At 37.8% G+C, this 26,782-nt stretch overlaps 1 protein-coding gene and 1 long non-coding RNA gene across 9 annotated transcripts in view; one reads left to right on the top strand and one right to left on the bottom strand.

The window, feature by feature from the left end:
• LOC136792376 (uncharacterized) overlaps positions 1-18,102 on the bottom strand; it is a 53,412-nt gene extending 35,310 nt beyond the window's left edge. The window contains exons 1-2 of one of the 2 annotated variants that reach the window (XR_010836066.1): positions 17,739-18,102; positions 11,522-11,592 (exon numbers count right to left, since the gene is read on the bottom strand). This is a non-coding gene — a long non-coding RNA (uncharacterized lncRNA). The remainder of the gene's footprint in view (positions 1-11,521; positions 11,593-17,738) is intronic. The other variant, XR_010836065.1, reaches the window with a different exon arrangement.
• BCLAF1 (BCL2 associated transcription factor 1) overlaps positions 17,271-26,782 on the top strand; it is a 30,382-nt gene continuing 20,870 nt past the window's right edge. For 3 of the 7 annotated variants that reach the window (XR_010836063.1, XR_010836062.1, XM_059083106.2), the window contains exons 1-3: positions 17,619-17,831; positions 24,215-24,319; positions 26,081-26,194. Coding sequence is in view for 4 of the 7 variants with exons in the window: in XM_059083106.2 (XP_058939089.1) it covers positions 26,091-26,194 (104 nt within the window). In the remaining 3 variants the exon portion in view is untranslated. Of the gene's footprint in view, positions 17,832-24,214; positions 24,320-26,080; positions 26,195-26,782 lie in introns of all 7 variants that reach the window. The other 4 variants (XR_010836064.1, XM_067010867.1, XM_067010866.1 and 1 more) reach the window with 2 other exon arrangements.

Here is a 26,782-nt window from a genome sequence, read left to right as displayed (position 1 = left end):
ACTTGTAGCTGTCCAGGTTTCCCAGCACCACTTATTGAAGAGGCTGTCTTTTCTCCACTGTATATTCTTGCTTCCTTTTTCAAAAATAAGGTGACCATATGTGCATGGGTTTATCTCTGGGCTTTCTATCCTGTTCCATTGATCTATATTTCTGTTTTTGTGCCAGTACCATACTGTCTTGATTACTGTAGTTTTGTAGTATAGCCTGAAGTCCAGGAGCCTGATTCCTCCAGCTCCATTTTTCTTTCTCAAGACCACTTTGACTATTCGGGGTCTTTTGTGTTTCCATACAAATTGTGAAATTTTTTGTTCTAGTTCTATGAAAAATGCCATTGGTAGTTTGATAGGGATTGCACAGAATGTGTAGATTGCTTTGGGTAGTATCATCATTTTCACAGTATTGATTCTTCCAATCCAAGAACACGGTGTATTTCTCCATCTCTTTATGTCATCTTTGATTTCTTTCATCAGTGTTTTATAGTTTTCTGAGTACAAGTTTTTCACGTTCTTAGGCAGGTTTATTCCTAGGTATTTTATTATTTTTGTTGCAATGGTAAATGGGAGTGTTTCCTTAATTTCTCTTTCTGATTTTTTGTTGGTGGTGTATAGGAACGCCAGAGATTTCTGTGCATTAATTTTGTATCCTGCAACTTTACCAAATTCATTGATTAGTTCTAGTAGTTTTCTGGTGGCGTCTTTAGGATTTTCTATGTATAGTATCATGTCATCTGCAAACAGTGACAGTTTTTTTTTTTTTTTTTTTTTTTTTTTTTTTGTGGTACGCGGGCCTCTCACTGCTGCGGCCTCCCCCGCTGCGGGGCACAGGCTCCGGACGCGCAGGCCCAGCGGCCACGGCTCACGGGCCCAGCCGCTGCGCGGCACGCGGGATCCTCCCGGACCGGGGCACGAACCCGCATCCCCCGCATCGGCAGGCGGACTCCCAACCACTGCGCCACCAGGGAAGCCCACAGTGACAGTTTTATTTCTTCTTTTCCAATTTGGATTCCTTTTATTTCTTTTTCTTCTCTGATTGCTGTGGCTAGGTTTTCCAAAACTATGTTGAATAAGCGTGGTGAGAGTCGACATCCTTGTCTTGTTCCTGATCTTAGTGGAAATGCTTTCAGTTTTTCACCATTGAGTATGATGCTTGCTGTGAGTTTGTCATATATGGCCTTTATTGTGTTGAGGTAGGTTCCCTCTATGCCCATTTTCTGGAGAGTTTTTATCATAAATGGGTGTTGAATGTTCTCAATAGCTTTTTCTGCATCTATTGAGATGATCATATGGGTTTTATTCCTTTATTTGTTAAAGTGGTGTATCACATTGATTCATTTACATATATTGAAGAATCCTTGCATCCCTGGGATAAATCCCACTTGATCATGGTGTATGATGCTTTTAATGTTCTGCTGGATTCTGTTTGCTAGTATTTTGTTGAGGATTTTTGCGTCTATGTTCATCAGTGATATTGGTCTATAATTTTTTTGTGTGATATCTTTTTCTGGTTTTGGTATCAGGGTGATGGTGGCCTCATAGAATGAATTTAGGAGTGTTTTTCCCTGTGCAATTTTTTGAAGAGTTTGAGAAGGATAGGTGTTAGCATTTCTCTAAATGTTTGATAGTATTCACTTGTGAAGCCATCTGGTCCTGGACTTTTGTTTGTTGGAAGATTTTTAATTACAGTTTCAATTTCATTACTTGTGATAGGTCTGTTTATATTTTCTAATTCTTCCTGGTTCAATCTTGGAAAATTTTACCTTTCCAAGAATTTGTCCATTTCTTCGTGGTTGTCCATTTTATTGGCATATAGTTGTTTGTAGCAGTCTCTTATAATCCTCTGTATTTCTACAGTGTCAGTTGTGATTTCTCCTTTTTCATTTCTGATTTTATTGATTTGCATCCTCTCCCTTTTTTTCCTCGATGAGTCTGGCTAAGGGTTTAATAGAAGATATAACAATTATAAATGTTTATGCACCCAACATAGGAGCACCTGAATACATAAAACAAATGCTAACAAACGTGAAAGGAGAAATTGACAGTTCTTCTTCTCATCAAGGCATGTACCTGAGCATGGTGCTGCCATGGTCCTAAGAAAGAGTAGGTTTGCCTAATCTCAAAGATATTGATGAGCTATTGGCAGCCCAGCTTCCCTGTGCCTGGATTTTTCTCCAGGAGTCATTTATTAGTCATTGGTCAGCTTGTAAATGTTGGAGGGTACATAGGATTACTAATTTTTTCACATGAACACTTCGTGGGTGGAACCCCACGGTGGACCGCCAAGAATTCTTTCTTGCCATGCCCCCATCAGCAGAGGATTGGACTCTTTTCTGTGAACATTGATGGACAGCTTTACATTGTGGATTCAGGGATCCTGGGAAGGCCAATAAATGATCCCCAGAGGAATCTTACCCTATTTAACAACTGGAGCTTGACATTCCAATTTAATTTGATCTTTTTAGCTCAAGGCATGTTGAAATGAAACAAGTAATTATGAATTATTTTGCTGTCAGCACGTCGCTTTTAGCACCCCGTGGTTATGTATGTCACGGTACTGAGCAGAGAACATTATGGATTTATCAATACTTGGCTGAGCCATTTCCCTCATCCTAGGGTCTCTGGGTTTTGTCTCAGTTTTGGTAATCTCTTTTTCCCCAGTACTTCCTATAGTCTCTGTTACATAGTAGGCCTTCAGCAAATGTTTATTGAATGAATGAAACACCAATGATTCTATCCCGTTCCTTGTTCAGTTACTTCAGAAAAATTAAGACTCTGTGTTCATAACCTCACAAATTTATTCTTAAGGTACACTAAAGAAGAACTTGATTTCTGATTTTCTGATCTAGATGCTAGACCCAAATTAGTTCTCCACATCTTCAGATTTATAGATGTCTTATCTCTTGGAATAAAAATCACTTTACAGAAAATGGCTTATGTCATTATCATCTGCTTCTTTCATTTGACTCTGTGTTTATTTTTCAAATGAGCTTTAAGATTCTATTCTAGTAGATATTATTTTCATTGCTTATCTTAATATTTTGGGCATTTGCTCTGGCATTATCCATTAAAATATATCCTCCCCTTGGGACTTCCCTGGCAGTCCAGTGGTTAAGACTCTGTGCTCTCAATGCAGGGGGCACAGGTTCGATCCCTGATCAGGGAACTAAGATCCCACATGTCACATGGTGTGGTCAAAATATAAATATAAATATATATATGTGTATCTATATATCCTCCCCTTATTTGGAGCAATGGCTAGCAAATGGCTGTTCAGCAAGGACTACATATCTCAGCCCCCGCTGCATCAAGTGGTGGTCACGTGACTACTTCACACCAATAAAATGTGATCAGAAATGATATCTTCTTCTTCTAGGCCAATATAAAGAGTATACTCCTCCATACTCTTTTTTCCTTTTGACAGTTGGTACAAGGCAACAAGGAGGCTTGTAATCTTTATTGTACCATGGATTCCTTTGGCACACTTTAGAAGCCTCTAGATCCCTTCACAGAATGTTTTTTAAATGTATACAATACTAGAATTATAAAGGAAACAAATTATAGTGAATATAATTTTCAGAATATTTAGAAAATCAGTGACATAAGCTATCTGTGTATACTCATTATCTATTGCTATATAACAAATTACCCTAAAACTTAGCAGCTTAAAACGTTTTTTTCATGGTTTCTGTGGGTCAGGAGCAGCTTCTGGTCCAGAGTCTTTCAAAAGGCTACATTCAGGGTGACAACTAGGAACACAATCATCTGGAAGCCTGACTGGGTACAGATCCACTGTCAAGCTTGCTCAAGCGGCTGCTGGCCAGCTTCAGTCCTTTGTCACACTGACCTCTCCATAGAGTTGCCTCATGTCATGGTAGCATGACCTCCCCCAGAGCAAGTGCTCCGAGAGAGGGCACAGAATCCATTGAATTGTTATAGCCTAATCTCAGAAATGACATCGAATCACTTTTGCCAAACTCTATTCATTGCAAGAGGATTACACAAAGGCATGAGTGCCGGGAAGCTGGGGGCCATCCTAAAGCTGCCTACCACAATGAGTTTTTTGTTTTTGTCTTTGTTTTGTATTAAAATACAAGATCTAGAGGCAGGTCTAATAACCACTGCAACTTTGAAAGAGCGCTGAGTTTAAATGATTCTTTGAAAGCTTGGCAACAACAGTGATGATAAAAAAAAAAAAATCTGTGATTTCTGTTTTGCTACAAAGGTTCAAGTACTGCAAACACTTCTGTAGTTTTTGCCTACATTCATAATTAAAGGAAATGATAAATCTTGGGTCAAAGTTAACAGGATGCAATTTTTCCCATACAAGTACACCGGCAGCCCTGAATTCTACCCACGAATCCTTCGGTGGACTCTTGAATTTTATCCATGGGCCCTATGAGGCTGGAGAGCCACAGATAGCTTAGGGCTCTGAATCACTGCTTGAGGAAACATTTACCAACCTAACACAATTGTCTTGAACTGTTGAGAGAGAAAAAGCCTCTACTGCACATAAGCAGTTGTATATTTTAGAGTCTATTTCTTACTACAGCCTACCCTAGACTCCCTAGTACATTTGTCAATTAATTACAATATTATTACTACTTTCTCCATTTTGTCCTTCAACATACACTTTTGAGTAAAATTTCAACTTACCTTTGTGCTAAATTCCATATATGTATCTCTACTGTAGAGCATTCATCTCATTCCACTAAAATCTAGTTCACTAACTTAATATGTACCAAAGACATGTGGAGACTAAATTATGTTTTTCCAGTGACTTTTACTCTATTTTTTTCCTCCAGTTTCCAGTTTTATACACCAGATGGTTGCCAACTGGATCCTTATGAATAAATTGTAAATGACCAATAATGATAAATATTTTTATGGCTCTTGCTCCTAAATGATATTTAAGCATGTTGATGAACTTGTTTTCAAACAATGAGCATCTCATCATAGAGGCAGCAGATCATCCCATACGCCATTGCCAGAAATATCTCCCTGGAATAAGTAATGGAGACTGAATGTGTCTAGGCAAAGCTACTGGATGGGTTTGTGTTGGCAGAAATTAACCTAGTTACAGTACAATGTTAATGGGTTCTTTGTATTTTTTTGTTTTGTCATCGACATAAAAAAAAAATAATGGCAAACCACTAGAAAAACAAAGTCAGGTCCATAATTTTACAATCCTTTCTAAAACTGAATTTAAAAACGAGGCAGTGGTGTTAGCTTTTAGCCTAACTAGCCAGATCCCAGTATCACAAAATAAATTTTGAAAATAATTGTTTTGCAAAAGATCCAGCCATTTTTAGGCATATATATCATGGTTGGTTGGAATTCAGTATAAAGATTCCTTTTAAATGGAAGCAAACAGTATAACATTTATAGTTTTCTCACTGAACTATAGTACTCCCCTTCATTGTTCGAGAAGATTCATTAAGCTGGGACTTCCCTGGTGGTCCAGCGGTTAAGAATCCACCTTCCAATGCAGAGGACACACATTCGATCCCTGGTTGGAGAACTAAGATCCCACATGTTGCAGGGCAACTAAGCCCGCACACCACAGCTACTGAGCCTGTGTGCCACAACTAGAGAGTCTGCACTCCACAACTAAGACCTGATGCAGCCAAAAATAAAATAAATAAATATATTTTTTAAAAAGATACTAGAAATAAATGGGAGAAAAAGTTCATTAAAAAAATTCATTAAGCAAAAAAAAGCACTATAGGGCATACAGAAAAAGAAACAAACTCAAAGGTTCTCTCTGGAAGCAAATATCCCCCTAGCAGTAATTTTGAGTTAGGTTTATCAAAATGGTGATTTACTAACAAATATTTTATTTTTCTCTATTTAAGTATAGTTTTGGCCCTGATTTATAAGAACCGCATACAAAAGAATCTTTTCTTAGTTCTTAGTTCCTCATTATCTTACACAATTCAAGTAAAATTAAATTATTTAAATTTAAAAAATTATTTTTGTATTATAAAAGTAATGCTTATTGTAGAAATGTTAGAATATATGGAAAAGCAAAGGAAGAAAATTGTTTAAAACTTACCTATAGTGTGGGCAACCAAATAGAATTAAAGTATCATTTTGAGCTTTATTCTTCTTGCCTATTTCTGTACAAATATACATATAACTTCTTAAATCAGAGGTTTTTTTAGGGATTTTTATTGTAATCCTCACTTGGATTAACTAATAGATAAAAGAGACAGTCTTGTCTTTGTACAGTTTTTCAAAATGCTTTCTTATTATTGTCTTTTATTTCTTTGTGATTTTCACTGGGATCAAGGCCATATTATTTTTGCTCTGAAGTTTAGTGATTGTTTTCCTGAGAAGTTATAGCAAAATAAGATCAGTTTTCTTAATTTTTTAGCTTTTAAATTTCTTGTTGTTTACTTCTCACCATTTCCCAGGTGTGGAACCTGTTGATAACTTTCTAGTTACTCTGTTTTAAGGTGGACTTACTCACTTTTGTGTTTGTTTCCACAAATGTACTTTTTTAAGATGTAATTTTACAGTTGAGCAACCATAAAACCTTTGCCTTTTTAAAGCTAAATTCATACTATTGCTCCAGTTTATTACATCAGGATGTTGAAGAGGAAAAGGGTAAAACAAACATGATGAATACCCCTATCTAACAACTTACAAATACTAACCTCCCCTTCATAGATAAGCCATTTTCAAACAAAATAAATGAGCAAATGAACTTCAGCTACAAGGGAAAAAACCAGGCCTTTGGGGCTCAATGGATATTTCTCCTAAACTACTCAAATACAGACACAATTGTCTGCAGTTTTCCAAAACGTTAGAGCTGCTTAGTAATTTGAAAGACATCCATTCAAACTGCTTTCAAGCATAACTGCTCACAAAATACCCCCCAACAGTGTTTTCTGACCTAATCTCAAACACATCTGGAAGGACGGAGATTACAATCTCCCATTCCAATATGGCAAATTCTCAACCAAAAAGCTGTAGAAAGAACATAGGCTTTGAGTCAAACTGAAAAATGTTGGTTTCCTCATCAATAAAATGGAGCTTGAGAATATATTTCTTTGAGGATTATTTGTGAATATTGAATAAAATTACTAACATGGAATGTGGCACAATGTAGTTATTTAATAGATATCATTCCCTTTTACCTCCATTTTCACCAATCCATCCCCAACCCTTAATGCTAAGGATAACTCTATTTGCTGTTCAAATTGACACCTTTTCACTTTTCTAGAGAAGCAAAGGAAAGCTAACCACTTAACTATATTTCTTCAAATATTTCAAAGTAACTTCCCCAATCGTTTCTTTGGCTTAAGAGACTTTTTTTCCCCAGTCATTTTAATAAGATCAGTGTTCTTAATTTTGTTGCTTTTTAATTTCTTGCTGTTTACTTCTTACCATTTCCGAAGTGTGGAATGAGTTGATAACTTTCTGGTTACTCTGTTTTAAGATGGACTTAGTCACTTTTGCCACTTGTTTCCACAGTTCAGGCACTTTCTCCTTGGCTCACTTCTTTCACTCATCTTCTTAATAGCATTTAGTAAATTATGAACTAATTGGAAGGTTCTGTATACTTTAACTTACATGGAAAACTCGTTCTAAGTCAAAGAAAAAGATAAATTGAGGTAAACTCATGATAAATTTGTTATGAGCATGCTCTATCTGAAATCGCTGTAGTTATGGATACTAACAACTAAACTAACTTTATGATATAATCAGAAACCATATTTCATTATTTTAAGATGCATTTTTTAATTTTTTGCGGTACACTGGCCTCTCACTGTTGTGGCCTCTCCCATTGCAGAGCACAGGCTCCGGACGCGCAGGCTCAGCAGCCATGGCTCACGGGCCCAGCCGCCCCGCGGCATGTGGGATCTTCCCGGACCGGAGCACGAACCCGCGTCACCTGAACGGCAGGGGGATTCTCAACCACTGCGCCACCAGGGAAGCCCTAAGATGTACGTTTTTGCACATTTTAACAACTCTAAAACTGAGACGCATATTATAAGTGAGCAACACTATTCATGTGCAGGATTTTTTTCTTTCTTACTGGTATGAAACTAATAGTGCATCTTAACAACTGGCTTTTTAGATTTGGTGAAGTATACTACAAACAATTATTTTATAGAACAAAGTGTAACATTTTGGTTCTTGTGGTAAATAAATATTTATTGAACATGAGACTCATAATATTAGAAATAAGATAAAGTAGTTAAGGGAAGTCCTTGTCTTTTCCATTAAAGAAAAAACTTTGTGTTACGTTGAAAAAAAGAAAAAAATTTGTGTTACAGAATGATTATATATGTATATTCTCATTATATAACTAGTTCATTATAAAATTCTAATGCAGTTTTCTTTATGAATGGCTACAGGATGGAGAGTTAAACTGTTGGGTCTCTGATAATGCTTGTAGAACATCTAAGGTAATATTCAAGGTAAAATTATTATGAGCCTGTATAAGATCATATAACTTATACTGGAAAGACAAACCATCTGCAAAGGTGGCCAGAATTTTGCTTATGTGACCTGGATTTATCTCAAGACTCCCAGTAACTTGAAAGCCTAGTTGAAGATTTATTCCCCTTCCTTACATTTGCTCTTTAAATCCTTTCAGTTTCATGGGGCAAGAGTCAGGCATTTTCATAAACAAAGCATAACCTAAGGTTTGGCGGAATAGAGGATTCAGGTATGGCACTGATAATTTATTTTCTGCCTTGATGAAAAATGTGTCGGGTAACAGACTAAAATATGGCATCCTGATTCATCTAGTTGATTTCACCTACTTTTCAAAATTCTATCATTTTTTGGCATTGACACAATTGCTTATCTCTGGAAAGTTGGAGGGCATATGCCTTCCATGCAGGTAATTCATATACTTATAACTGAGCCATCCTCTCAGAGAGATGATTTAATTCTGCTTTCTTTCCCACACCTGTCATTCCACTGTGTATACCCTTAGTGCCTCTAATGTTTTAAACATTTAATTTCCAGTTAATGTGCACACTAAATTCACCCTTGAGCTGTCTAGGCTTGAATGAGGATATCATTACCATATAGTCCCCTTGGACCAGTGAATTGACAATTCTGCTCATCTTGTTACCTCTCGTGTCTTTTCTTACAGCATTTATAAATACACTGACCTGAGACCCCCCCATAGATTTCCATTTCACATCTATCCTTTTGTACACCCTTGCGCAGCACATCATTGTGGCCCAGATCTGGGAACTACTTAGCCTTCCCTAACGTCAGTAGTGTTGTATATGAGATGAGTGGTTCAGGTAAGAGCTAGAGCTGGGTATTCCCAACACTGTCATTGCTGAGAAAGCACAGTACGTCAGGGAGAATGGTGATATTATTACTTACCTTGCGCCTTAATTGCATAAATGAAAAAAGAAATTTGAAATGACAGAGAACACTAATACTTAAAATTAAATTACTTAAGGTAGAATTATATCATGCATCATTCATCTATCAAGACAATTTAATCATTACTTGGACACTGTGAAATTTCTAAATTTCTTTATTTTGGGGCAATAAGAGAAGTGTTCAGATAAATAAATATATATGTATATGTACACATGCTAGAATATATTGATATATCCTGCTACCTAGAATAAGACATATGGGAACTATTAACCAAGTTGCATATAAGAAGAACAACAGGAGGTCAGGTTGATCTAATGTTACCTCTATTATAAGTGTTTATGTGGTTAAATACTGCTGTGGAAAGAAGGTGGTCTTTCGAGACAGATGGACATTTGATAAAATCTTAGTTTTCATGTGACTTTTGGCAAGATACTTCTCCAAGCTTAAATTTCCTTATTGTTAAAACTGGGACTATATACAGGCAGTTCTGCTGTAATGAAACATATGTGTTCATAAGAATTCATGTGCTAGGGTACAGAAATAAACCCACACATGTACAGTCAGTTAATCTATGACAAAGGAGGCAAGAATATACAATGGAGAAAAGACAGTGTCTTTGGCAAGTGGTGCTGGGAAAGCTGGACAGCCGCATGTAAATCTATGAAGTTAGAATACTCCTTCACACCATGCACAAAAGTAAACTCAAAATGGCTTAAAGACTTAAATATAAGACATGACACCATAAAACTCCTAGACGAGAACATAGGCAAAACATGCTCTGACATAAATCTTAGCATTGTTTTCTTAGGTCAGTCTCCCAAGGCAAAAGAAGTAAAGGCAAAAATAAATAAATGGGACCAAATCAAACATATGATTTTGCACAACAAAGGAAACCATAAACAAAATGAAAAGACAACCTACCGACTGACTGGGAGAAAATATTCGCAAATGATGCAGCTGACAAAGGATTAATTTCCAAAATACACAAACAGCTCAGACAACTCAATATTAAAAAACCTAATAACCCAATCAAAAAATGGGTAGAAGAACGAAACAGACATTTCTCTAAAGACAGATGGCCAACAGGCACATGAAAATATGCTCAACACTGCTAATTACCAGAGAAATGCAAATCAATCACACCGGTCAGAATGGCCATCATCAGAAAGTCTACAAACAAATGCTGGAGAGGGTGTGGAGAAAAGGGAACCCTTCTGCACTGTTGGTGGGAATGTAAATTGATACAGCCACTATGGAGAACAGTATAGAGTTTCCTTAAAAAACTAAATATAGAGTTACTATATGATCCAGAAATCCCACTCCTGTGCATATATCCAGAAAAGGTGAAAACTCCAATAAGAAGAGATACACGCACCCCAATGTTCATAGCAGCACTATTTACAACAGCCAAGACAGAGAAGCAACCTAAGTGTCCATCAACAGATAAATGGATACAGATGTGGTGTGAATATATATATATATATATGCACATATACAATAGAATATTACTCAGCCATAAAAAAGAATGAAATATTGCCATTTGCTGCAACGTAGATGGACCTAGAGTTTATCATACTAAGTGAAGTAAGTCAGCCAGAAAGACAAATATCATATGATATCAGTTACATGTGTAATCTAAAATATGACACAAATGAACTTATTACAAAACAGAAACAGACTCACAGCATGGAAAACAATCTTATGGTTACCAAAGGGGAAGAGGGGGAGGGATAACTTAGGAGTTTGGTATTAACAGATACATACTACTATTTATAAAATAGATAAACAACAAGGACCTAATGTGTAGCACAGGGAACTATATTCAATATCCTGCAACAACCTATAACGGAAAAGAATCTGAAAAAGAACGCATATATATATGTATAACTGAATTACTTTGCTGTACATCTGAAACTAACACAACATTGTAAATCAATTATACTACAATAAAATAATTAAGAAAAATAAATGCGCTAGGCAAAATCACAATAAAAACCACTAGGCTTTTGGGAAAAATAGGTTTGGGGTATAATACTCAAAAACTTCATCAGTTACACATGAAAAAAAAATAGAAACCTAACAAATATGGTAGCAGACTTTTACACATGTTAAGTGGTTAAGAAATACAAAAATACTAAAATACAATAATATTTTATCTTAAAAATACCTGAAGTTTACTTGTAGAAATGGGTATCAGGAGGGTTGTGAGTTGTTGTCAAGTGGTAGAAGGAGAGTAATCTGAAATCAGAAGGAAAGTTGTGACATGAACGGAGGATGAGTGTGAGTTGAAGTAGCTGATAGGTGTTGGAGGTGTTTATATGTTTCAGTATTCCAACCCAGATCAGTTCAGTGGGGTGTAGTTACTGCATTCATGTAGTAATTCCTGCAGACAAGATTGCACATAAGCATATTCTGTCCTTGTCTTTTTGACTTCACACACCTGAAGCACTTGCTTCCCTTGGTCTGGTAGTCAGTCTCCTAGATGGTCCCCAATGATCTTCACCTCTTGGTATTTACACCTTTGTGTAGTCTACTTTCACACTGTACCAGGGATTGGTCTGGGTGACCAATAAAATACAGTAGAGTGATGGTGTGCCGTTTCTGAGATTAGCTTATGAAACACTGCAGCTTCTGTCTTGGGCTCCCCTTTCTTCTATCATTAACTCTGGGGGAAGCCAGATATAGTATGGGGACACTCAGGGATCCTATAGAGAGGTCCATGTGATGAGGAACTGGGGTCTCCTGCCTACATCCACATGAGTGATCGTGGAGTGAATCTCCAGACTTCAAATGACTGCAGTCTCAGCTGACAGCTTGACTGCAACTTCATTAGAGACCCTAAGCCAGACCTGTCCAGATAACCCCTCCCAAATTCCTGACCCACAGCCACTATGAAATAGTGTCTGTTGTTTAAAGCTGTTAAATTTTGTTATGCAGAGAACTAATACACTTGATTTCATTTATTTCGTACCTCCCTGGCTGTTCTTTCTCAATCTCCTTACTGGTTCCTCCTCCTCTTTTATTTTATTTTTTATTTTTATTTTTCCTCCTCCTCTTTTAACAAATCTATGACGGTTGAAATTCTTTGGGGTTCAGCCTGGGTCATCTCTTGTCTCTCTATATCTGTCATCCTATGATTTTAAGTATCAGCTTTGTGCTTTATCTCTAAGCTGGAATTCTCCTTTGAACTACAGACCGACATATTTGACTTCACATCTTGCCTCTCTACTTGGACGTTTCACAGACATCTCAAACTTAACATATTAAAAATGGATTTCCTCATTTCCTTTCTTTCTCCCAACCTGTTCATTCTTTCCTTCCCTATCATTCTCTCCAATCTTCCCAATTATTATAACGGTATCAAAATCCAGTTAATTAAGGCCAAAACCTAGATAGCAACACTAATTCCTCTTTCTCTAAACTCCTAATCCAATAAAGCAGCAAGATCTGTCCATCGGTTTCCAAAATATATTTACAATTATTTACATTTTCCTTTACTCACAATGATCATTGTTACCTCACCTAAAGTACTAAAACAGCCTCCTAACTGGTCTCCCTGCCCACTGTCAATCCGTTTCTCAGAGATAGCAGCTTGAATGATCTTTTTCAAATAAATCATGTCATACCTCTGATTACAATCTTCCGATAACTTTCTACTGCAGTTGGAATGAAATTCAAGCCACCTATGTAGTTTATAGGCTTTGCATGACCTGCACTTATGTATTTACCCTCATCTTGAACCACCTTCCTCCTGATTCATTATGCTCACTACCATTTTTTCCAATCCAGAAACATAAGGAGATCTTTTCTGCTCCAGGTATTTTGCACAGGTCAGTTTCTCTATCTGGAATATTCTTCCTCCTATTTTTCCTACTCCTTATCTTTTAGTTCTTCCCTTAAATCTTGTCTCCTCACGAGGACTTTCCCGATGAAGCATCCTCTCTAAAGTAAGTCTCCCTCTCATATTCTCTGCCACTTCCTTACCAGTATCAGACCTTGTATTATGTCTGTTTCCGTGTGTTCTGTCTGTCCCGCTTATTAGACTGGCAGCCTCCTGGAGAGCAGTGTCAATGTTAGTCTTTATCACCACTCTGTCCCAAGCACCTGGCTCAGTGTCTGTACACTGCACATACTTCATTTTCGTGTGTTAAATGAATGGATGAATGAATGAATGAATAAGTATGTGGTGAAATCCCACCAATTCTTTAAAAGCTAGGCCTTCCCTCTTTCACCACTGGCACTTCTCCCATGAAGTTGTCCTTCTGTTTCCTTTGTTTAGAGAGTTATACCCTATCTCTGCTAGATTTTGAGTTCCAACAGAGAAGTAGCAACGATGTCTTATTCCCATGATATCTGGATGATTATAGGTACTCAATAAATCAGTGGTTCTCAGATTTCAATGTGTGTGCCTACCCTCACAGATTCTGCCTTAGTAAGTGTGAACTGAAATTCAGTTAAGTGTGTGTAGTGGTTTATTTTTAAAATAAGCAACCCAGGTTATTCTTGTATCACACTTTGAGAAAAAAATGGTACTGCCTGTCAATATCTGTGGTGACTCCTTCTCTACACCAGGCTTACTTTTTAGTTCTCATAAGCAATGAGGGTGAAATTTCAACACCCCAAGAAGTCTGGAGAGCAAAGGGTTATTGTCCCCCTCCCCCAATGTAATATTTCACCATTTTTGGATATCACCATATTTTTGGAGCCCTCTATGTTTTAGCCCTCTGCTTGTGAGGTCAATTGATTTTTTTTAAAATTGTGTGTGTAGAACTGAGAATTTAGACCTTTTAAGGGACAGACACAGAAATATTTGTCTGTAGTTGTGTAGACAACTGCTTTAAAAGAAAGATGCTCTCTGCTCCTCTTATAACCTCTCTCAAGGGAGAAATGATTTTTGGTGACGAATTTAATCATAATTCCATTACTACATTTTAAGTAGACTTTCCTCTCTGCTCTTTAGTAGTTACATTAAATAGCCAGCTGGCATAATTTTGGGGCAAAGATTTCTTAGGAAAACTTTGAAAGTATTACATATTCCATTTGTTGCAGTAATCTTTGTGAGAAAGATGCACATTAATCTTGGTGGGACTTAGGAACAATGGTTACCAGTTGCACTTTGATATTTTATTTTTTTTTCAAAATGGAGAAATGAATATTAAGGAACAATACTGTAATAAATAATTCTTGAATAAATAATTTTTGTAATTTTAAATCTTGGGGGAAAACAAAAAACTTTCACATTCTTAGTAGGCAAAAGAGGATAGAAAGAGTGGGGGATGGAAAACCCAGTCAACTTGTGTTCACCAGTAGGAAGTGAAATAGACTAGCCAAGGGGAAACATTTATTTCAATAGTACAAATAGGGAAAACTGCCAGGACATTTGGGAAAATGTCTCCATAAACAGAAACTGCCTCTACTCAGGGTATGCAATTGAGGATTCTTGTTTGTGAGCAACAGAAACCAACTCTGGTTAACTCACTCAGAAAAGAAATTTACTGAAAGATATCAGCTAGCCCAAAGTACAATGCACATTTTACCACAACTAAAGAAAAAAAAAAGAATGAATGCAAAGCCTCGGGAAGGATAGGAACAGAGGAGGCAGCGGAAACGATGGCCAACCCCCTCCCCACAGCCCGCCCCCAGTCTTAATGGAGCCTCTGTTGGCCCCATTTCCTCTTTGGCCTGCTTCTCACCACTATTGTTGGGTTAGCAACGTCACTAGTCTCAGGGAGTTGGGAGACAGGGACTCCAAATCCCCCCTCAACTTTAATTTCCCCCAATAAGAAAACAGTTCTGATATTGTTCAGCCTAAAAACACAAACAGAATAAAATAAGCAAAACTAGTAGAATGAGGGAGCTTGCCTGAGTGGTCTAGCCTTCCAACCCCATTTTCATTCCTATCTTCTTTGTCCTTTTCAGACATCAAGTCTTCCCGTTCTCCCTTTCAATTATCTTAAACAAAACAAACCCAAACCCAAACCCTAAGGAAAGAGTTTTATAAATATATTTGTGGTGAACTGTCAATGACTTCTAAGTTAAAATTAGTTTACTAATTTATTAGATGTAAAATATTTCAGTATTCCTTTTGTATGCATTTATCTTATTTTTTTAAGTGACCTTTTATTTACTAATTGCTTTTAATTAATTTATTTATTTTGGCTGTGTTGCGTTTTAGTTGCGGCATGCAGGATCTTTCGTTGCAGTGTGGGCTCTTCGTTGTGGTGTGTGGGCTTCTCTATAGTTGCGGAATGGAGGTTTTCCTCTCTAGTTGTGGCACGAGGGCTCCAGAGCGCATGGGTTCTGTAGTTTGAAGCACACGAGCTCAGTAGTCGTGGCGCAGGGGTTTTAGTTGACCGGAGACATGTGGGATCTTAGTTCCCCTACAGGGACAGAACCTGCATCCGCTGCATTGGAAGGCGGATTCTTTATCACAGGACCACCAGGGAAGGCCTGCATTTATCTTATTAATAAGGTTAGTCATTTGTTTACAATTTATATTTCTTCTTGGAACAATTTTCTATTTTTATTCAATTTCTTTTTGTTAAATGGGCTCTTGATTTTCCCCGTATGTTTCTCTCCACATTATTTGTATTTTCAACAGGAAACGAGAATGGAACAAAGAATGCAACTGTAATGGTGGAATTTCAGGTTTTGAAAGTAAAATAAGACAATACAGTGAAGTACATAAAACATGATCTAAATTCAAGATCCTCTAATTTTGGAGGTTGGTAAAAGCAAGTATCACAAATCAAATGGATTTAATTCAAGGGAAGCCTGGACTGCTTTTTATTAAAGGATTTGTTCCAATGTGTCTTGTCTCCTTTGTTATTACCTCAGGTTATTTGAAAGCACAGTTATACTACTTCAGATTGAAAGGTAACTTCATTTTCAATGCACTTGCAATAGAATTGCAGAGAAAGGCTTAAGATAATATCCTAGCTTGCAAAACACTCCTGTCAGATTTTTGTGTATTTTGAAAAAATGGATAAGGGCTTTTAGCCTAAGGGGTCCCCCCTCCCCCTCCTTTACCTGCAGAATAGTAGAGTTTTGTATTGAGCCATCAATGGTTAGTTTTTTTTTTTCTTTTAATATAGTTTATCCATTCAACATATATTTACTGAGCATCTACTAAATGTTTGGGACTTATCAGTGCACCACATAGGCCAAAGATTACTGTTTCCACATTCTGATGGTGGTGACGGGGTGAGGGGCAGGCGGTACAACAAAACTGAGAACACATCCCATGAAAATCACGTATTTTTTCCAGTTGAGCTGGTATATTGGATCGTGAGATGAGAACGCCCTAAGCTGTGTTAAATTCACAACTAGGGCCCAATACTGGACTGCATTTAACTGACAGAAGACTGGTTGTTAATTACAACTTTGAGATCCTTTAAGGCAGTTTATGTGCCTAAAGAACAAAGTTATAACGATTTTAGGCCCTAAGGAAGTAAGCGCAGCAAAGTATTAATAGAAAACGTGCTATATGGCTCCTGCTCAAATTCTATCCAAATCAAATGTGGCTTGCCTATTTATAACCTGATTTATATTTTTGGCAGATTACACTGTGTTTCTCGGCCAGCACAACTGATCCTTAAGCTTCGTGCTCTGCTTTATTTTCAAGCTCATGCCAACGTCCCTAGGTTCCGAAGTGGTAATGCTTTAACCACGTCCGAGAAAAAGCAGCATCCAATGGCGCTAAACCGCCAAGAAGCCTAAGCCGCTTCGGAGCACTGCGGCGTGAACTCCGCTACGGGTGGTAGAGTTGGTGTGACGCCATTCAAAAAAGGGACTTAGATCGTGGCCATTTTTCTACTTTCTAAGTGCGTCTGGCATATTTTCTATCAAAGCAAAAGCAGCACTTCCTGGTTTCCAGTGGCGCCGGAGAAGAAACTCGGCGCTTCCTGGCGTAGAGAGACGCAGTGTACGAACAGAGCAGCCCCTTGCCTCCGCGTCTTCTCCTCGGTGTGAGGTTATCTTTTTATTTTTGGCCTGGTCTGAGTTGGCCCCACAGAGAGCATGGACCAGACGAGCAAAAAGTGGGGGAGACAAAAAAGTCCGGAGGGTTCCCTCAACGCAAGGCAGAGAGGCCAACGTACCCAACGGTGTGGACCGTCAGCCTCAGCGCCGAGCAAAAAGACCCCGCCCGCTGTCTACCGCCACCCTGGCGGAGGCGGCTGCTTAAGGCCGGAAGGCGGGGCCGCCAGAGCATCGCGCGAGACCAGCCACGCGACTTCCCAGAAAGCCTCAGGAAACATCTTTTTAGCGGCCAGGGAGCCGGTTTAGGGCGGAGGGGTAGGCGGGGCCTGCCCATATATTTAGCGGCACCGGAGGCCACGCCCCAAATCGGAAGTGACGGAGAGGAGCTAGCGCGTCGAACATACCTCTATGGTTTTCCTCCTGTGCTTGAGTCGGGAAATGGCCGCGGTGTAGTTACAAGGGAGATAAGTCCCGGGAACCGTGCTTCGGCGTGTCAGGTAGGCCTTTCGTTGCATTCAAATCACTCAAAGGGCAGTGTATGTCGACGAGGAATGAATATTGTTGAATCTTTTGTTGGTGGTGGCGGGTTGGCGGCGACAGGAGAACCCAGGAGACGTTGCGCCGTTATTTATTCGTTTCCCGGTCAGCTTCCCTCAGGTTTTCGAGGCACTACGGCCCGAAAAGGTGGGGGTGGGGTGAGCAGCGAGAACGGTGTGCGCGCGCGCGCGGCTCCGATCCTGGCTCGATACCCACAGACCGCGCGGCCTTCTCATGCGCTTGCGCAGATCTCTCTCTTCAACCCTTCCCCCATTTCCTCAGCCCGGACCTTTGCGCGCGCCCGACTGAACGCTCGCCTCGCGCTTCTTCCTCTTCCCTTCGCCGCCTACGGCCCCTGAGGCGGCCTGAGGTACAACTTGTGTTCGCCTCTCCTTCGCTGGAGTCGCCACCTTTCTTCTCGGCCTTTGGGGCTTTGATAGGATCACTGACGTGCAGCAAAGTGCCTTGGGTAGGTTAGCTAACCCCTTTCCGCCTCGTTTGAACTCCTTTTCCCCGGCTTCACGCTCCCAGTCGGTTTACGCCTTATTTTGGTTACCTCACTTTGTCTTAGGATCCTGTTCCGCTCTTCAGACCCCGGCATCGCCTCCGGGGTTGCGGGAAAATTTTCTTCGGGGCTAATCTGATTGGGCCCCCTCGTAACTCTGCTTTGAAGAGAAAGTGCACTCTTGACTGTAGGAGTTGGTGCCTCATCACGGTTTCCTAGTTTGGGGCAGCGGGCCTTAGTCGATGGATCTAAGAACGGCGCCGCCACCCCCGGGCCTAAAGGGCAGTTGTGTAGGACCCGCGAAGCCACGTTCTTTCTGCGAGAGATTTAGCCCCTTGTACCTCGTTAGAAATGTTGCGGCCGTGATTGGTACAGTTGGTGGTATGCATGGAGGGGAGCGGTGAGTTGAGGTTAAGGACTTTGCCCTCATTTTTAAGTCCGTAGTTGGCTTTATTTACTTTTAAGGTTTATCTGTTCAGAATTAAGCAGCAGTACTGGCAGCTACTTTTCGATGTCAATTTTTTTTTTTTTTAATAAAGCATTTTAGGATTGAAAAAACCGAGACTAAAGTTGGAGGCAGATATGACCAAAAATGATGTACAGAGATTAGCTGCTTCAGATTTGTATCATTTTGCAGCAGCGCCTTTAAAAGTTTTTTGGTATTAAAAAGCAAAACAAAATTTCTTATCTCTCAGTGTGAATTTTCCCTCTGATTGGACTGTAGTTGAGAAGGGTTGGGCTGCAGGTCAGACAATAAAGAACCTTTACATAGGAAAAATCGCTACCAGTTTACTTGCATTATTATGTGAGCCAATTTAGTGTAGGTAATCGAATCGAACGATTGTGTGTCTGAAATAACTCACTTTAGGTGAACAACCTAAAGCCTGTTTACTGATGGCAGTTAGCTTTTTTTTAAAAAAATACCACACTTTATCACTGATAAATTGTGGTAAACATTGAAATCCCCCTTGATTCAGATAATTAAAATGGTGGCAAAGGAAATTTTTTAGCTAGAGCTGATTCTTGACTTGGAAGAACAATAGTATTTTAGTACTTGGAAGTAGACCTGTAAAAACTTGTCACTTGGTAGGCTCAGGTCTAGTTGAGTTTATTGAATGACTTATGTGGGCAGCTAGCTGTACTAGATTAACTATGTGAGTCACGACTTACAGAAACGAAGAAAGTCTTTTCAGTTCTACATAGAGCTTTGGATTGGGAGTTTCCAGAAGCTACATTCAAAATCATTAGTTGACCACTAGCTGAATTCTCCTGTGTAATTTACAGTGATTTATTAAATAGCAAGAAGTAGGTAAGGGAATCAAGAAGTCCAACTTATCTCTGGGTAGTAAGTGTAAATGTTTAGGTTATAGTTGTAGGTTTAGGAATTTGTTCATTTTTCAACTCCAGTTTCTTAAACAATAGTCATCAGTATTACGTCGGAGTCTTTTAAGTATTTAATGTTTTATTTGTCCCCAGGGCTGGAAAAAAACAATCTACAAACATTAATGTAATAATAACAGGCCTACATTTGTGTATTATTTTGGAATTTTCAAACACTTTAATTTTACTTGATCCAGTATTTCTCCTTATACTAGGTAGAGGCCAAAAAAGGTAGAAAACTTTTTAGGGCTACATGAACCAGGGATTGGCACACCCTGGTCTAGAATGAAGGTATTCTTTATTTTTCTCAGTTTTGTGCGCTTCTTTTTTTTCCTTTTTTTTAAAGCAGGCTGACAAGGAGCTGGACAAAGAACTAAAAATTTGCAGCTAAACCTATCATTTTTTAAAGCTTTTACTTGTGGAAATTTTCAAGCACAATAGTGAACTGTTATCTAGGTTAATAATTATCAGCATTTACCAATTTTAATTTTTTTTTCTGTTTTTTTAAAATTTTTATTTTATATTGGCGTGTAGGTGATTAACAGTGTGTTTCAGGTGTACAGCAAAGTGATTCAGTTATACATGTACATATATCTATTCTTCAAAGTCATTTTTTCTGTAGTGTTTTTAAAGCAAAATTCCTTTTTTATAATGCCATATCAAAAATATCAAACTTAAATATAGTAATCATTTGAAGCAAAATTAATAAACTGCAGTTAAGACTGTCACAGACCAGGTTTACCAGTAATGATAGTTAACATTTGAATGCATACCATGTGCCAGACTTTAAGTTGCTTACATTTATTAGTTCAGTTTGTTAATTTTAACCTTTGGGTAAGTATCATAATTAACCTTACTTTATAAATGTGGAAACTGAAGCTGGAAGAGATTAAGGTAATTTGTCCAGTGTTGGACAGCTAGTTAATGGTCAAGCCAGAATTTTGAACCTAGTCAGTTGGAGTAAGAGTCATGGAATATTAATTTTAGGATTATTAAAGATGTGAATAGCAATAATTTGTTTACCAAAATTTGGAGCCCAGATTCCCTGAGTATGCTAAAATTAAGACGGCTCAAGTATGATTGATAGGGTAACCTAAAGAATCTCTTCTAGAGGAGCTTCAACTTGTGTATTTTGTTGAGCCCAGTTGTCTTTGCTCTTTCTGTCACTTGTGTTCTAGCTGATCATTATGTATTCTACCATAAACGATAAGCTCTGTTAAGATATTTAAGAACTTTATTTAGTTTTGGACCTGCATGGCTTGAGGGATCTCAGTTCCCTGACCAGGGATGGAACTGGGCCACATCAGTGAAAGCCCAGAATCCTAACCACTAGGCCACCAGGGAACTCTCTTTAAGAACTTTATTTAAAAAAAATAAAGCCTGACTCATTCTCTTGTGTTCTTCACTGGTTGGTGAATCATTTGGATAAAGGTGCATGAAGCATTTTATTCTCTATCTCTTTTTACAGTATGTTAGTAAGTGATCTTGTTTAGAATAGAGAGAAGATTGATTTGACATTTTGAATTATATATGTAGGTTTTGGCCACATCAGGCACCTGTCAGGGTATCAGAGAGAGCACAGGAGATCTTGGTCAAATTCTGGATTAACTTTTTACAGTCTATGACCATGGGCAGCCTAAAAGGGCAAACAAATCTGTTTTTGCCCCCAGATTTGCACTTCTTCCAGATACTTGAGCCCCAAACTTAGAATTTAGGAGCACCATTGATTTTTCTTTTTCTTTTTTTTCAATTCCTTGTGCTTCATACCACTAACAGTCTGTGAGCAAGTACTGTTGACTCTTTGTACTTCCAAACCAGATTCTGGATTTGCCTCTTTTCTTTCTTTACTGCTACCACCTTATCCAGGCAACCATTATATTGAACTTCAACCTTCTAGTTTGTCTCCATGTTCTTTCCAAGTTGTTCATGCTCTACTCAGTAGCCATCTTAAATCATATGGTGTGACTTCCCTGATCAGACTTTCCAGGGCCTTCCCATTACAGATAGAATAAAATCTAGACACTTTACTCTGGCCTACTTACTAGATGCTATTTGATTTGGTCCTTTCCTGTCTCTCCTGTTTTATCTCATACCCTCTCTTTGATCACCGCGCCTCAACCTTCTTACTGGTCTTTTTGTCCTGAATTTCCTACGTTTGTGTCCTTTGCCTAGAATGCTTTTCTTGGGTCTTTGCAATGTTCCTTGTCTTTAGCTTAACTGTTACCTCTTTTTTTTTGGGGGGGGGTACGCGGGCCTCACTGTTGTGACCTCTCCTGTTGGGGAGCACAGGCTCCAGACGTGCAGGCTCAGCGGCCATGCCTCACGGGCCCAGCCGCACCCGCTTATGAACTGGTGTCCCCCGCATCGGCTGGTGGACTCCCAACCACTGTGCCACCAGGGAAGCCCAACTGTTAACCTCTTTAAACACGGTTCAAGGACCCACCATAGTAGTCCTGCTCTACGCCTCTTGACACATCACTTTTTTGTTTTCTCTCTTCTTCTAGCTTGAACATAAGCTCCAAGAGAGTAGGGAACTTAATGTCTCACTTAAAGTGTTATATTTCCTACGCTAGAATAGTTGTGCCTGGCTTGTGATGGGCACCTTTGTTGTAAATTCATATGAATTCTGAAAGCTTAAATTCATCTGAAAGATGGGGTTAAATATGTAGTTTATAAGATTATGAGGATTAAATCAGGTGATTTTATTTAAAGTCACCTAGCACAGTTCTGGGCACATGGTTGGTAGTTAAATTTGCTGTAATTTGTTGATTTCTGTTCCTCTTTAGTTGTTTTTGGGCGGGCAGGGACCTTTTACCGTTATGTCTCCCATAATATTTAGCACAGTGCTTTGTACATAGATTTCATTTAAAAAAATGGAGATTACAGTCTTTGTACTATCTTAAATATTAATAATTATTAAATGTTAAATATAATCTCATTATATGTTGTTAAGTATATTGTGTGACATTTTATATATGATCATTGAGTTCTTGGTATGGATACTTCAGAATATATTTACAGATTGTGAACAAGAACGTATATCTAATCTACTAGTCTAACAGCCTATAGCCCCTCCTTCCTCACTGCTATTTCTAGTGTATATTTCCTTGGAACTTCAGAAAATCATCACTAGGAGTAAAGAGAGATTTGGCAGTTGGTTCTTCTCTGGATATATAGAAATTAAAATTAGCCTTTTAGAATTGTTTGGGGGAAGTGTTAGCTAAATAGGAGCCTTGTATCACTTCCAGCAGTGAATCAGTAGTATTGGACTTCTAGGTCAGCATGAAGTTTCATAACAACGCACCAGTTTAGATGATGAGAGTTTTCCTCTGCCCACTTGGGGGATTTGATATTTTTAAAACTAAACATGCAAGGACTTTAGAAATCTTTTTGTTTCTGTATCCATGACCTTTTGTTTTTGCTAATTTAAATTTTGGTATATTTCCCTTAATTGCTAAGTTCCTATTCCTCCTTCTTATCTGAAAGCTAGATCTCTTAATCCCCTCAGCTGTAGGGCCATGGGTATTTAGGGGACATTTTCTTGATTTACCAGTTTAATTTTAATTTCTTCTACTTTGTATTTTCATTTTTATTACATTTTTCATTGGATTGATAACTTGGTAAGATTCACAGATTTTCATATTAATGTTTTTATTTTCATTCAAGCTGGTTTATGAATTCCTTGAGTATAGGCATGTACAATGTTACATTGTTTAGTTTCTTCTCTCCTAGTGTTTTTTGACTGTTCTTTGCACATAATTGATAATCACTGAATGTTATTCATTAGGCTAAGTTTTTCAGTAAATACTGAAACTGCTTAATAGTCTGTGCAGAATTTAAATTTATTTGCATAGTAGTGGTAAATTAGGAAGAGCGTTGGCTTCCAATAGATATTTGTTTCATCTGCTGGCTATTCTTTTATTGGAACATCTGTACATGTATCAAAATGCTTTCAGGCACAAAATTAGAATTACTGTGATGGCTGTTACATGAATTAAAAAACCAGCTTCAAATGAAACCAAACTGTATGAAAGGAAGTGACCAGGAGAGAGTAAGATAAATAGTAGAGCACTAAAATAAACTCCTTTGTAGTTAAGTTACAAACTATAGCATTATGAGTACTAACTATAGATACATGACATGTTTTGATATACCAAGATGGCCACTTACGCCAGCCACTTTGGAATTTTCTGATAGGATGACAGCATAGCTTCTGTTTTCTAAAGCCCAAATTGCTAAAATTAGAATTCAGGTGTTTGAATTAAAGGTGCTTCAGTTTCATAATGCACTGCTGCATTCTGATTGAAACAAAAAAGGTTAAGTTCCTTTAAGCTTTTGTGGTTAAAAATTTATTTCCTGAATCAGTTTCCTATTGCAGTGTTGAGTGTGATGCCTTGTAAACAGTGGATTTTTAATTTACCGTAATTCAAATTCATTTTTTTTTTTTATCTTTGCTAGGAGTTTGAATTTAGAATTTAATTTCTCAGAACATTCTCTCCAGGAAGAATTTTACAGTATCTCAAAAGACTTCACTTGACTGCTTGATCCTGCGTAAAACCCAAGGTAAATAATATCCTTTTTTCTAGTTTTCAGTTTTGGCTTATTTAATAAAATGTGACTTCTGAACTCATGATTTAGACTGTTTAAAAGTGATGTGGTCTGAAGCTCTTGGGGGTTTTCTGGTGGCTTGTATGAAGTAAGCCAGATTTTAAAAGTTAGTTTTAAGGAAAAGATTGTCTGTCTCTTCTGCTTCTAGGTTGTGTGCCTGCTTCTACTTCTATAAACACATCTGCTTAAAGACTCAGAATACAAAAAGTTATTTAAAAATAAAACAAGACAAAATAACTGCTTATTTAATAACTACCTTCCTTTATGCATGCAAGAGGAATTCTGTAACTTAGCTTTTTTCCCCTTATGTGGGTGTTAAGGTAATTAAAGTTGATTGCTTATTATGTGCTAAACATTGTATTAAGTATATTACATGTATCAACTTGTTTAATCCTCACTACAACTCTGAGGAGAGTACTGTCTTTATGTATTTCCTAACTTACTTGGAATTAAGAGTGAGAGAAGACAAAGCTGGTATTTGTCTCTTTGAAGATAGGTATGTGTTTTTTTGAAATAAATATTTGACACCCCTTGAATTTGTCATTTATGTGGTTTTTTAGTGAGGAAGTATGCAGACATCATTGTCTCCTCTATAATTCAGCTCATCTTAGTACTTTCAAATACTATTTCATAATACTGAGCAAAGTCTAGGTAGGTCAAATAAGTGCCTTAAACCATTTTGGTGGTAGGAGAAATGGTTTAAATACATGGCAATTGCAGGCTACTAAGAAAGTTTAGTGAGTTGATTTTTATGGAAAAAATTACTTATTTTGTATAAGTTAGTGGAAATTTGGAAATAGTGTAGCAGGAATAAAGTTGGGAGGCATATGTATATGTTTAATTTTGTGAAGAGTAGCTCTTATAAATCATTTAGTCCTGTTACTGATTTCTGTGAGGTCTGATTATTGTATTAGATACTAGGTAGTGTTTAGAAAAGTTAGAATACTGGTGCCCAAGTTTTCTTTTTCTTGTAGTTCCAAATTATCTCTTTCTTGCAGCAATCTCTTCAGTTCATTCATCTTTTATCCTTTTTCATCTTCTCACCAGAAGGCTACAGGGTGAACTAGGCATTGTCACATAAGTCCATTTTTATTCTGCAGTCATGACTATTGAAAGCAGAGCCATGGCTCCAGCTGTTCAGACTTAGTGACCTTTATTCTACTAGGAGACTATCCATCACCATTCCAAGCAGTATTGTATACATGGAGTGGTCAATTTAGTCCCATTTCAAGGCCATAAAGCACTTATGATGGCAGTCGGGTAGGTTTATTCTATATTTTTTAGTATTATGCCACTTGTATTTTCTTTTTTTTCAGGTTCGTTATCTGTAATACTCTGATGTTATTTATCTTTTTTACAGGAGAGGTAGGCATTTGTATTGGGCATGGAATAACATCTAACATGCTGCTGTAGTCTGATATCATTGCTCTTTCTGGCTTCTGCAGCTGCTGCCTTTTTGGATTGAGGCACATAGGTGGGGCAGTTCATAGAAATCTTCTGTTGTGTCTTCACTATACAGTACCTGTCATGCAGGTGAAAATACAGTTTTAGTTAGGGATAATTGACTGTCTTAGTACTCATGAATAATGATGAGTAATATCCTTTGAGAAACTTAATGTCTTGTAAATTCAATTTGTATCTGAAAATAAGTTAAATAATTGAAACTTCTTCACTTGTATTGTGGTTTTAACCTTTTTCGCTCTCTCATTTGACTAGGAGAAAAGAAATGGGTCGCTCCAATTCTAGATCACACTCTTCAAGATCAAAGTCTAGATCACAGTCTAGTTCACGATCAAGATCAAGATCACACTCAAGAAAGAAGAGATACAGGTGAATTACTGTGCTTTTAATTCCTTAAATAATGATAATAATCATATCAGCTAACACTTATGAAGTGCTTACACAGAGTGCTACATTCATTAACGTGTTTTATTCTCAAAGAACCCTGTGAATGGATCTATTGTTATCCTTGTTTTAGAGTTAGTTCACTGGGGGTCTTGGAATGTATTTCCTGCAGATAAGCGGGAACTGCTATAATGTTAAGAGATGAATTGGATAATGTAAGAATTATTTGGCAGTAAGTAGTCTTTGCATACTGATACATAGTTTCTCATTTCTGACTCTGAGGTCTCAATAGGTTTATTGTTTAAAAATGATAAACTCTTGTTGTCTTTTTTTAAGTAGTAATACATACTTAACATAGAAAATAGAGACCACAGGTTGAAAATAGAAGTGACCATAATTCATTATGAATTAATACTTGTTTATGATTTTCCTGTACTATTTTTCTAGGCCTAACTTTTTATTATGCATGCATTTAGCCAATGGTATTTCACTGGTGAATATTCTTCCATGGCATATTTTCTTTTAACACTGTCACTTTAAGTGCCTCCATAAAGGTACTGTAATTTCTTAGTG

Source organism: Kogia breviceps, chromosome 13 (genome assembly GCF_026419965.1).
Source record: "Kogia breviceps isolate mKogBre1 chromosome 13, mKogBre1 haplotype 1, whole genome shotgun sequence".
In the NCBI taxonomy this organism is placed as follows: Eukaryota; Metazoa; Chordata; class Mammalia; order Artiodactyla; family Physeteridae; genus Kogia; species Kogia breviceps.
Note: the sequence above shows the minus strand (reverse complement) of the source record. Positions and strands in the feature narration are given on the sequence as shown.